Below are 12,637 nucleotides of genomic sequence, written 5' to 3' on the forward strand. Positions count from 1 at the left end.
ATCCTCAGACATGGATTCCTACCCCCTAGAAAGTAATCCAAAGATCTGAAGAGACCAGAACTGATCTTCAGTCTTACAATTTATGTCTGTGCAAAGTAGGTGTAAAGTGCTACCCAACATGACTCATCTGTTGCAGTGATAGCCAGTCTGTCTGCCTTCACTGACAGCTGCAGGTGTTCCGTAGTTACTGGCCACACAAACACTTCAGGTGCCTTGAGGTCATGGATTCATAATACTGTAATACATTAGTACCCTCTGTATTTTCCTATTCCCACAAGTCACTTGTTTTTGCCAGGGTAACTGTGTGGGACCAGCCTCTGAACCAAAGCGGGGAATGGGTTCGTCTGAAGGAATACGCATCCAAACTGAGTTTGCGTGTTCCGAACAGAACAGTTCAAACCAGTTTTAAATGAATCATATCCAGCTTTCTAAATCAAGATCAATATTTCAAAGCCACTTCAGGGTGCAACCCCACAAATAGTAGCGCTGAAACATCAGGGAGGACAGCAAAGGCGAGATTAGAATGAATAACTGAGGCTGGATGAACAAGGTATGCCTGAAACTGGTATTTGTGTCAGACATCTTTCATTATAAAACCCACAGCTTTAGGGCACAGTTTGTCATATACTATGGCAGGCCAGCCAGCTCCTATTTCTACTTCTTTAGTGCAGGTATGTTCGTTTATAGTGCATATGAGGATTTAATTATCTGAAAAAAAAAAAGAGGAGGAGGTTGGCCTCGTCTGTCTCCCCATTCACATAAAGCAAAGCACTGGACAATGGGAAGCAGCAGTTGAATGATGGTAAGTCAAAGTTACCTCCCAGATGTCTGCTTTACCCAGAGTACACTGACTCTACTCACTGCCACTCCCAGGCTGTGCCAGACAGTTTTCTCTCCTGTGTGCCCTAGAGCTCTTTCCCTTTTCTTTACCACCATACGATTGTGTGTAAAAAAGACAAAAATCTTAATGTATTGTAACTATGTCACAGTGCAACTGAAATAGTTACTTGAGAAAACCAAAGAATGATTGAACGCAAGGTGATATTTCCTGTCAAACAAGGGTGTGCCACATTAACAGAGGGCAGTAGAAAGGAGGTGGGGTAGTGTTGGCACTTATAAAACAGCTCTGTCAGAGCATTTTATCACAACTCCAACAAACTGGGAAGAGAAAGGGCAGAACTCATTTCACCTGCATGCCATGTGCTTACTTATTATCTATGTTTATAAAGCAATTCTGTGCTTATTAAGTGATAAAATGGACTGACTTGCATCAGAAGACTTCTTAAATTAAGAATTCCTACAGTATGCCAAAGAGAAGAACATATTTAGTACTATTGTTTATGTGTGCATATGTATGTCCATATATATTCTTGAATACATTTACTGACTGAAATATATTTATTGACAATGTTTCTTCCCAGAAAATCACATCACTCTAATGTCAACTCCATATATTACTAAGAACACTACTATCTTACTTCCATCATTTATTTCACAGCACATAAAACTTGTGATCAAGACAAAGGAACAATGCTGTTTGCTCACCCGTGCTCAGAGGTTAAAATGAACAAAAGATTTGTTAAATAGAGGCAATGACATTTATTTGAATGTACCTACACAAATATATAATACAATTCAGTATTAACTGGGGTCTTCCATGCAAGCAATTGCATCTAGAGGTGCTGTAGAAGAAAATGAGATACCTGCAAAAACTGTAGTTGTCTTACTGAGTTGCAAAGAATAGAATAGAATTAAAATGGCATATTAATTCTGCCAGACTGTTAATAACTAGTCAGACAAGACTAAGATCATGTACTTTCCATACAAGACAGTCAAAAACAAAATGCAAAAGTTGTGTAAGAGGCTTGATTTTCTGGAAAAATTGTTCCATTCTTTAGAATGGATGTGATAGGAAATCCAGCATATTTGAAATCCCCAAGTCACTTCCTGAATAAGTAATAATTGGTGACGAAGTTGTTTGGAACAAAATAATCCTAATGAAGAGGAAAGATCAAGAAGTGATCTATTGTGTCTAGTTTGGATGTACATAATTGTATTCATCAGTATCTTATACAAAATTCATCAATGAAATATCCTTAAAGCCTAAGTGCTTCAACAGCTGTTGAAGTTTTGCTTAAGTTTTGCATTTATGTTTTACTTCTGTTTATTCTTTGGTGAGAAAGAGATGTGCGTTAGCATATCTTCATGTGGAATAAGTTTAATTAAATTATAATGAAGAAACAAGTATCAGAGCAGCTAAATCGAATGGGAATGAAACATTATAGGAACACACCCTCAATTTTATCAGTGTTTGAAGTCAACTGAGGGCTTGTGGTACAATCTAAATAAAAAGCCAAAGCTATACGCATTACTAATCTGCCAAGATACTCTCACGAGGCTGGTATCAAGTTGTCAGTAAAGCCTGAGAAAGTGTAACTTGCATTAAGTCATCAGTAGTTGTGCAACTTGGTCTGTTGTTTTTCACTGAGCCATTTGAACTTCCAGTATACAGTCTTTTGTATTCACTTGCTGATGAATTCTTTCATCACTGCTATCTTGCAGAATTGATCATCAGCTCTCAGTATGTGAGAGTTGTGTATAGCATGAAGATCTTCTGATGTGGATGGTAACATTTACATTTCATATGTTGTCGAATTGTTTTTTATGTTTGTATGCAAGGTAATTGGAGTTGAAAACCCAAGTTTCAGATAGCTTTGGCTGATTTTGTGTTTCAATGAATTTCTGAGAACTTTCTTTACCTACAGTGTGAATGTGTTTGTGAGGCATGTGATGGGTTGAGCAGCATTAATTCATTGAAGGAATAAATATGAAAAATCTCTTGTAAAAAGTGAAAGGAATACTGGATTTCCTGTCTTGCTTTTCTTATAGCTGGAAGTCTCTGAGCTGGGCCTGTGAAAGTAAAGCATAAAGTGCCCCAAGTAAAATGTTTAATGGAGAGATCAGGTCATTCTCATTTTCTCTTAAGAGGAGCTAACCACCCGATCTTTTTGCAACAGAATGTAAAGTTTCTCCTGTTGACCTTTAAGCATGTGAAGCCGTTTAAAATGTTATTGTTTATAAAGATAATAGGATTATTATATTACACTGCATTTAAATAGTAGTGAATGAAAACTAATATTTTGGCTTTTAGCTGTTGCATTGAATTGAGTTATCAGTGTGTGTGCTTCTCTTCACTGAATTGTGGTCGTAGTGTTGGTGCCAAGGAAGGTGGCAGTGTTTTTTTTTTACATTACAGCTGAAGTAACAACTCACATAAAATCTGATCATTACGGAGCAGTTTTTTTTACTGTTGTTTGTGCTGTCATGCTGACAGATAAGTAAAGTGCTGTATACTTTCAGTGGCCAAATAAAGAATGTGTTACCAATATGTGTCTTAATCTAAGACAAAATATTAATTTGCCTAAGAAAGATTTTCTGTTGAATTTTTCATTTTCATATTGTACCTGAGACTATCAAAAATGTTACCGATTGTAATGAGACTTTATTTGGGCAGATTTTAGGGGCAATTAAAGCTTTAGAGAAAGTGAATTTTCAGTCACAAGTAAGGTAGATTGAAAGGTTCAGGAAGTGCTCGCATATTCATCTCATTAGGTAACAGAAATCCTATCACATGGCTTGTCTAATTTACCGCAGCTTAAAGATCCTGTCTCAACTAGTTTCAGTGAGTTATTTGAAAGCTTAGCAGGGAGATCAGATTGGCCAGTAGGAAAATGTTTCTCATCAGCAACATAGTTGCAGTGTTGGAGCAGGTTATTCCTGGAGGTTTGAAATCATTGTCCTTGCAGATTTCCAAGACTCACCCAGGCACAGCATTGGTAGATTCAGTCTGGTGTTGGCGGTAGTCCAGCTCTGACCACAGTGTGGGACCAGAGGCCTTCCAGAGGTCCCTACCTGCTAACATTTCAATGATTCTAACTCCAGAAAACTGTTTAGAGGTTTATTTGAAGGAAAACATGATTTCTAGTGAGATAAAATCTAAATTTACTGTGTAATTGTTTAAACTGGTAACCTTAGTGTAAGTCTATAATAATATTAATGAAGGACGATACCATGCATGTACATATGGCTCATCCATAAATTTCATAGAAAAATAGATTTTGATCTTCAAAAGCCTGCAATCTGAAGAAATTCAACTAAACAACATACATCTGTTCATTAGAATTAAGTGGGAGCTGAGTGTGAATACAACTTTCATAGGCTTAGGACACCAGATTGATTGTCAGCCCATAAAGGAGAGAAGCTATGTAAAATAATAGGGAAAGCAATTTCACTTTTATTTATGTAGCCTAGTCATCAGTTCTACATTCTAGTTTGAGTCAAAAGAAAGTAAATGCCAGCTGGTGCAGGATTGCAAGTGAATGCTTTCGGTATGGCTTGGTGAGGCTAACATCTGCAGGGTACCAGTCCATCTGAAACCACCTTTCTGAAGCAATTTTGCATATTACCAGGTTTTTATGATTATCCCAGTGGGAATTATTTTGAGGCCTCTACTCTACGTTTACAATCATGATAGACCTACATGTCAGACCAAAAAAAATCAGATCTCTCCAAACATCTGGACAGCAATCAAAGAACACTGCTAAGCAGTTCTTCCCATGCCCTTTCCCACTCATTTGCTGTTAAAGAAAGGATGCCAAAAATTATTAACATACAGGTTTATCTTTCAGGAGTTACAGTAAGCTCCTCCTTCAGAAAACATCGCCACAGTTGCTTATAATCTCATCTAGGAGCTGAGGACTGAATGGCTTCTGAATGTCTTTTCACATTTGCTTATAGATCACATTTTATTTCCCCTGCCAATTCATTCTGGAGAGGCTGAGGCACACAGAAAAAACTCTGTTACTATTGTGCAAAGAAACAAGTGTCCATACTCGTTTAATTTCACTTCTTGGTTTCTCAGAAACAGAATAATTTTGGCTAGAAGAGATTTTTGGAGGTCATTTTGTCCACAGTCTCAGCATGACCAATTTTGAAGTTAGACCTGACTTCATAGTTAGTTCACATTTCTCAAGGCATTTCAAACTGTTTTACAAGATTCATTATCACTGTCTTTCTTTTAACTGGTGAGTAAAGTAGGAAGGAAGGAAGACAAATAACTTTTTGATATACAAGTTTGGAACAGAGGACTGACTTTTAGCTACTCTGAAAGATAATCTAAGTTTTGCTGTAGATCTGAATGTGGCAAGGATATCACTCCATATCTCATGTCTCTAAGTTTCATCCTCTTTAATTTGGCTAGTAAGCCAAATAAAGCCAAAAAGATTTCTGTGATCAGAATATTCAGTCAGTGATGTTTTAAATAATATTGTATTAAAAGGGAGGCTTGGTTTTGTTTTGTCTTTGATTCTGTTTATGGAACTGAGGAGCATGTACAGTAAGAATGAAATTGTCACTGCAGTTTTATCCATTTCAAGCACAATGCATTAAATGAGCTTCTTCAACTTTCTCATGTAATGTAGGGCAGTTTTATTTTCCAGTGTTGTTTTGTTATAAAAAAATAAATGAAAAAGAAATAATTGCAATGCTAAACTTGGATAACAATGAATGTTCATCTTTAAAACTTTTATTCTCCATCCAAGACATTATCCTTGTATGGAGCCTACAAACAAGAACGTCTATAAACATGACTGCCCGGATTAAAGCTAAAGGTGAGCCATAAACTCTTTATTTCAACAAGATCTCGGTTACAAATTAACTTTGCTAATGCTCAGTGTACAAGGCTTATACCACATGGTGTTTCAGGAAGTGGATCCTGTTGCTGTTCTCTGGAGACATGCAATGTCATTCCTCTGCATTTTTTTAGATCAATAATGTGGCAGAGTTATGGGTAGAGGGGAGCAGGAAGACAGTTGCAAAACTTGAAAATGTATGAAGGTCTTTGGCATTTACATGAACAGGATTTCTTTAACGTGAGATACTGCTCAAGTAAATTATATCCATTTTTTGTATTCATTCTTTTCACGTTAGATCCTACAAGACAGGTGCAGAGATACTGGCGCTCTTTGTACCAGTTCACAGAAGCCTGTGAGCATGTATGTAAAGTGTATAGCCTTCCATACAAACCCAATAATTATCATTTTGTATGAAGTAGCTACACGTTAAGCCTTTGAAATGGCACCCTCATGAAGGTAGCTAAACCGTGGCAGACTTGTGGCTAAATTGCAGCACTTTTTTCTGTGAACAGCTAAAATCTGTTTCCATTCATATGTCAGACGCTGCCTTCCCCCTGACACCTCTGTGACATACACACAGGGGAAGCAATAGGTTGGGATAAGAGGAACACTGGAAATGAATGCATTTTTATGGTTCTTATAAAGGGATAAGAATCACCCCACGCACAATTAACAGGCTGTTAAGCTGCTTCGTTACCAATATATCCAACCAGAAGGAGTATAAATGGGCTCTTGTTTTACTGAGGCCTTCTAGACATGCATTGATGAAGGAAAATACAGCTGTTGTGTAAATTCAGCAGTGCCAGAAAATATACTGCTGAATACATTCTTATTATGTAACTATATTTATGTTACAGATCAAAGTTTTCACCTCCGAGTATTTGGGAATCTGCCCTTTTTACAGCAAGGAGGTATGGTCAGGACTGCTCTTCAGCCAGCTGCGCGTGAGCAGCAGAGACAACAGCTGAGAGGCATTTAACAGCTGCCTTGTAAAGTTCACTGAGCTACACCTGTGAGCTGTGAAGTTCTCCGAGGGGTCTCGACCAGGTAAATGCTTGTAAGTTAGAATTCTAAGCTAGTCTCCTTGAACTGTAGTTTACTTTCACTGAAATAAATGAGAATAATGATGCTGGTAGCACGTGAATTGGTGTCTGCCAAACCGGGTCCATAACTGCTGCTTCATAAGGCTTTAAAACAGCACACCAAACTAGCCAGTTATAAAACTAATGTATTTAAAGAAGGAAAGAAAATGAGATGTTAATATTTAAAGCCACTAGATAGTCACGGTTAATTGTCCAGCTCTGCGTTTTCCCTGTGTTAGGCATGACTTAGCAATGGTACTGCTTTTTGATCACCAAAAACTATATTTCAGCCCAACACTGATATTGAATTACAAACTGAAGATCTAGTTAAACTAAAAAAAAAAAAAGTATAACTTGTAATATTTGCCCTCTAAAAATTATTAGAAACTCGTTAGTGGTGGTAGTAGAAGAAAATAATAGCACAATCAAACCGTTTTAGAGGCTTTTTGGTTACTTCTGCTTTAAAATGAATTTGATTTTGACAATGTGTCTGAAGATGTTCAGGGCCCCTGATGTTACAGGTTCTCCTGCTGCTACCAGCCAGCAGCAATGCCTGCAGCACCATTCCTATAGTGGCTGAACCAGGTGGTGTTTTACCATCGTAGAGTCTCACCTGTGAAACAGAAAAGAGCTATGGAGAAAAACTGCCCATCTTGGACTGTGGTTAATGCCCAGGAAATAGTCCTTTATCCAGCCATTTTATATAGGAAACATAAGGCTTTCTATTTTGTGTGTCATCCTTGGTATACTTCCTCAAAAACAAAAGGGTTCAGCTGTGTAGCCTCATACAGGATAGGGCCTAGAATGCAAAGTGCTTTCTGCCAGCAATATCCATTAAAGAAACCCTGTGTCGTATTCCACCTTTTGTTACACGTAAACTTTGGCACTGATAGCTCAATTCGTACACAGCAACGTCCACAAATGCAATTAACTAGAAGCAGGTGAAGATTTTCGTTTTGGGGATTTCAAAGCTAAGACACGAGTCGTGCTTTAGGAAGTACGCGTGCATACTCTTCGGATAAGAGAACTAGAAACAAAAAAAGGAGGAGGAGGAGAAGTGGGCCCGGTGGGAGCGCCCGGCCCCCGCTGAAGCCCCCGGGCGCGCTCGCCAGGCTCGCACAGAACTGAAAGCAGGTAGAGGCACTTCCTGCAGGCAGCACCGCAGAAAGGAGTTTTCCTCTGATCTCCCTCAAAAACCAATCAGGCCAGATCAGCCAGGCGTTGATTCTCCCTCCGTCCCTCCTACACCTTTCCCAAAGACCCAATGGCCTCGTCCCTCTGGGAGATTGACTAGAGTCACATGAGCCGCACCGAGGGCAGGTAACTCAGGAGAGGCGAAGGGGGAAAAAAAAAAAAAGCCCAGGCTCAGGCTGGGCTTCTGCCATGATGTCAGAGGGAAAGAAACCCACAGCTTGCTAATTTCACCTCCCAATCGGCCCCGGGAAGAAGGAGATCACCGGGAACAGGTAGAGAAGCGAGTTTTCTCCATTTTCCTTTTTTTTTTTTTTTTTTTTTTGGTCTCCAAAGACCTAACTCCTGAACAGCTTTTTCTCCTCTTAATACCGTGACTCCTCATCTCTCCTTTCCCCTTTGATCACTTGGAGGTAGGGGGTGAACCTTTGCGGGATTTTGTTGTTCCTTTTTTTGTCCTTTTGCGTGTCTTTCTTTTACTTTTTTTTCTCTTTTTTTGACCTCTGCTTTTGATTGTAGTTGTTTCCCCCTGTGGTCATGACGGCTTCGCACAGTGACTCTTTGGTGGTGTTGTTTGGGGCAACAGCTGGTGCATATGGGGCTAAACTGGGTTCGGATGAGAGGGAACTAATTCTCTTGGTGTGGCAAGTTGTGGATCTCCCCAGCAAGAAGGTACGGCTTCGACACCCGGCGAGGGCGCGTTGCGGGGCTCACTGCGGGCGGCTGCCCGCGGCCGTTTGTTCATTTCACAAATGCACCCCGGGGAGGGCTGCCCGGCCCTTCGCTCACCGCGTTACTCCTTCACAAAGCCCTTCCATCGCTGTCGGTTTTGTCACGCTTTAAGGGAAGGGGTAACTTTTAAAGGAAAGCTAGGCCGCTTCCCCCCGCCCCGTCCTTCCCGAACCGTCGGTAGTTCCCACTTCGGGGGATGCCTTCCGCAGCCTCAAAACACAAAGCTGCTCTGGAGCTCCGGGCGTGCACGCTGCCCCGGGAGCTCTCGGCGTAACCGCCGGGCTCGGGGCGGCCTGCTGCGGGAGGCTTTTGTTGTTTTTTAACCAACGTTTGGCTCACGCTTAAGAGAACCTTAAATTCCTTTAATTTTTATGCTAATCTGAAAACGTATTCCAGATTCTCTCCCCTTTTTAAAAAAAAAAAAAAAAAAAAAAAAAAGCCCTATTGTGAATAAGAATCCCCGGAGATAAAGGGCTTTGATAAAACGATCAGTTTTGTGAAGAGATTTGGGAAACTGCCTTAACACTTGGTGATTTTCCCTTTACGTTGAGCAACTCCGCCTAAAATGAGCTCTGAGTGCGAGCGGCGTGGCGTGAAGGCCAGCTCTGGTGCCCGGAGCAGAGAGCGTGGCTCTCCCGGGTGGGAGGGGAAGAAACCCAGGGGAAAGGTTTCGATTTGTGAAATCGACAAATGCTTTTTCTCGTTGTGATCGTTACCGGGGCAGTGATACTGCGCCTTTCTGATTTTTCTGCGGTCTGAAAGCATTGTTAAAAAGAGCTCGTTCGTTTGTTCCTCACTTTTGTCCCTTGTTTCTTACATGTTTTTAGGTAGGGACGCTACACAAATCCCTGGTGAAAGCAGACAATTTGGAGTTAAGTGACCAATGTCGTGAAGTGAGTGGTTTAACACCAGAGGGACTGGGCAAAGCTGAGCCTCTGGACCGGGTTCTTCAACAGGTGAGGTGCTGCTCTTTGGAACAGGGGCTCTTCAGGGTGAAATCTGGAAACAAGACCCAACTATTTGGTAAATGAAATACTTGAACTGTCTCTTTGGAGTCATTAGCAAGTTGTTGTGTTTGTGATAAAGCTAACCTAAACAAGACCTGAAACACTTGAATTGGGAGCCCTGTAATTCCAGAAGAGTTGTGTTCAACACTAGCTGATTCTCGGAAGCTCTGGCTTCTGATTGCTTTGATAGGCACAATTGTGTTCCGAATTTCTCTTGCCCAATCCTTTTTTTTTTAAATGTAGAATGATAACAGCAGTGCTGCTTAAGCTTTTGAAATGCAGGTGGCATGTTTCAGTGTACAGGCTCATTGCTATAACGCGAGTCTTCTCTCAGTTGTTAATCTTCAAAATAGATGAATTCTTTAAAAACTATCCTGCATTAAAACAGCGGCTTTTTGTTGTTTCTCATTCTCCCAGATGTGCTTGATTAGTGATTGATTCTTTCTTCAGTTTCTGTGTTTTACTCTGACTTATATCACGCTAAGAGTGAATCTGTAAATTTGTGTGATCCCTGCACTTCAAGAGGCCATAAAGTACTTAAAAACTTTTAATACGAATACTGTATACTTACTCAGTTCCTGAAATTCTACTTTCTTTCCCTTTTATACATACAAAATGTGCTCGAGTGGAAAAATACAATAGTGCATTTTTGTGGAACATATAAGACTGGCTTTCCACACCTTGTCTGAGTCACTTGTAGGTGTGTTTCAGAAGAAACTTGCTTAGGCAGTAGAACAGGTTCATGTTGCTGTAAGTTCTGGTGACACAGAGATAGCTTGGCAGACTGACTCCTAGCCCTCTTTGATATGGAACGGCTAACATTTCACTCTGGAGTGGGTACCCTTAAAAACAGAAATATGTAACTGCTGTGTGTCTTGGAATTTCTCGACATCCGCCATGAAAGCCAATTATTACAAGTTTTGCTAGATTCTAAGACCGAGAGGTGACTAAAAAAAAATTTTTTTTTAAGCTTCAAAATAACCCCTGAGAAAATGTGCAGCTGCAGGTTTGGTCTTGTCCCAGATCTTGCACTAAAGACATCTGGAACAGCTTAGCCTAGTACACTCTGTTTACCTTTATAACAGACACACTTTAATTATACTCAATACTTTATGAGAGATTGTATCTTATTGCTGTAAATTGCACTGTAGGTGGGTCTGCGTTAGCAAATAAAAGGAAATACTAGCTGTGTGTGTAGGTGTGGTGGAGACTCTTGAAAAACAACAGTTTTATCCCTTTTGTTTGACGTATCTATGGAACTAGTGATTTTGCTGTTAATTGTTGGGTGCCAGTTATGATGCAGCCAGTTCTGTCCTAAGTCTCCTGGAACACCCTTCACCTAAGCTGGTGTCCCTGCCCCTCCATGCTTCCTGTCTCTGTGGGAGTTTGTGGAGAATTAGTTCATCCTCTCACCTGCAATGGTAGCAAGAGGTAGAACTCCATATTCTTTAACAGAAAATACTTTTCTGCATTTTTTTTTTTAAGATAAGTCCCTTAAATGTTTTAACTGCATCATGTATTTTAGGATGTTTCAGGTGTTTATTGATATATAAAGATTTTTTCCCCTCGTTTAAGTATTTTGCTTAGCAAAAGCACAGGTAGATGAGGTGATTATTTGAAAAGGAGGAGGAAGAGGAAGTAAACTTGTACCTTGATTTGAGATAATGTTATAGAGTACGTGAAATTAGCTTTCCACACCCTGCTTGGGTTGTGGTAGAGAATCTGATGATGCAGATGCAAATTACTCACTCGAACACTCATCTTAACCTTACAAATACAAGTTTCAGTGCCTGCTTCTGTTTTTTTCCTTGGGTTCTCAGCCTCTGCATGTAGAGGGAAGTGATGCTCTCCAAGCATAAAGCCATGGTAACTTCTGTCTGCACTTCAGAGATCTCTTCCAACCTCAGCCACTCTTTGATTCTGATTTGGCAGTTCATAACTGATAAACAGTAGATGAACGTCTGTGGGCCTGGAGCTTTTTCCACTGACTGTGGAAGAGCTTCTGTAACCTTTTAGTTCACTTTCCAGGAATGATAGAGTCGACCAGAAGCCTGTAGTCTGTAGTTAAGTCTGTACTTCCCAGCAAAGCAATTCCACGAATGTTGCATCATTTCTATTGCATTTCATATTCTTGCAGCATTACATCTTACCCAACTTATTACTTGAATTTGTCTTAAGTATTCTGAAATAGTTGTTTTCCCCAATATATTTTTGCATGCAAGTTTACAAAGGGACGTTTTGAATCACAGTGCCCCCTAAACAAACAATGTTTATATTGTGCTGTGTGTTCTATACGTTTTGCTGCATTGTTTTTAATACTGTTTTTGTCCAGGATAACAAGCATTTGATTCCACACGTGCTAGTGCATTTATGGGATCCAGCTGTGTGTTCTAGCAGGTGATGTGCAATGTTTTGATAGCTGTTTTGGTTGGGGAAGAGGGAATCCTCATAACACAAATATAAGGGAAATAGTTGTGCCTTGGAAGCAGTCTGCTTGATGTATTTAGTTCAAAATGAAAGTTGTAACTTGGCTCTGTTTTTGAGCCACAAATGGTGAACGAATAACTGCTGACTGAAATGTGTTGTTGTACATGAAGAATGCTACTGGGTAGAAAAAAAAGTGAGGGCTTTTAAGATGACATCTTCCAGCGCTTCTCGGATTATAGCCATGGGGATTCTTAAGTTAAAGATCAAATACAAAGTTGAAAGTGTTACGGATTTCTTAATTCTTCCTATGCAGAAAACCTGGCTGAATCAGCACGATTTGCCTTAAGACATATTGCTTTCCTTTTGCAAGACATTATTTGCATGTCACCCTGACAAAGGATACAGTCTCAGAAGAGCTAACAATTTGGAAGATCTGACTGCACTATTTAGCTGTAATTACCTTCTTACTTTGAACAATTTATGTGAACAGGGAGAGTTTCTCATG

At 40.0% G+C, this 12,637-nt stretch overlaps 1 protein-coding gene across 5 annotated transcripts in view; it reads left to right on the plus strand.

The window, feature by feature from the left end:
- Window positions 8,080-12,637, plus strand: part of ESRP2 (epithelial splicing regulatory protein 2) — a 44,330-nt gene continuing 39,772 nt past the window's right edge. For all 5 annotated transcript variants that reach the window (XM_021408386.1, XM_021408387.1, XM_021408388.1 and 2 more), the window contains exons 1-3: window positions 8,080-8,241; window positions 8,486-8,638; window positions 9,526-9,654. In XM_021408386.1, coding sequence (XP_021264061.1) covers window positions 8,504-8,638; window positions 9,526-9,654 — 264 coding nt within the window. In that variant the 5' untranslated portion in view covers window positions 8,080-8,241; window positions 8,486-8,503. The remainder of the gene's footprint in view (window positions 8,242-8,485; window positions 8,639-9,525; window positions 9,655-12,637) is intronic.

The sequence above is a fragment of the Numida meleagris genome, chromosome 10 (genome assembly GCF_002078875.1).
Source record: "Numida meleagris isolate 19003 breed g44 Domestic line chromosome 10, NumMel1.0, whole genome shotgun sequence".
NCBI classification, from domain to species: domain Eukaryota; kingdom Metazoa; phylum Chordata; class Aves; order Galliformes; family Numididae; genus Numida; species Numida meleagris.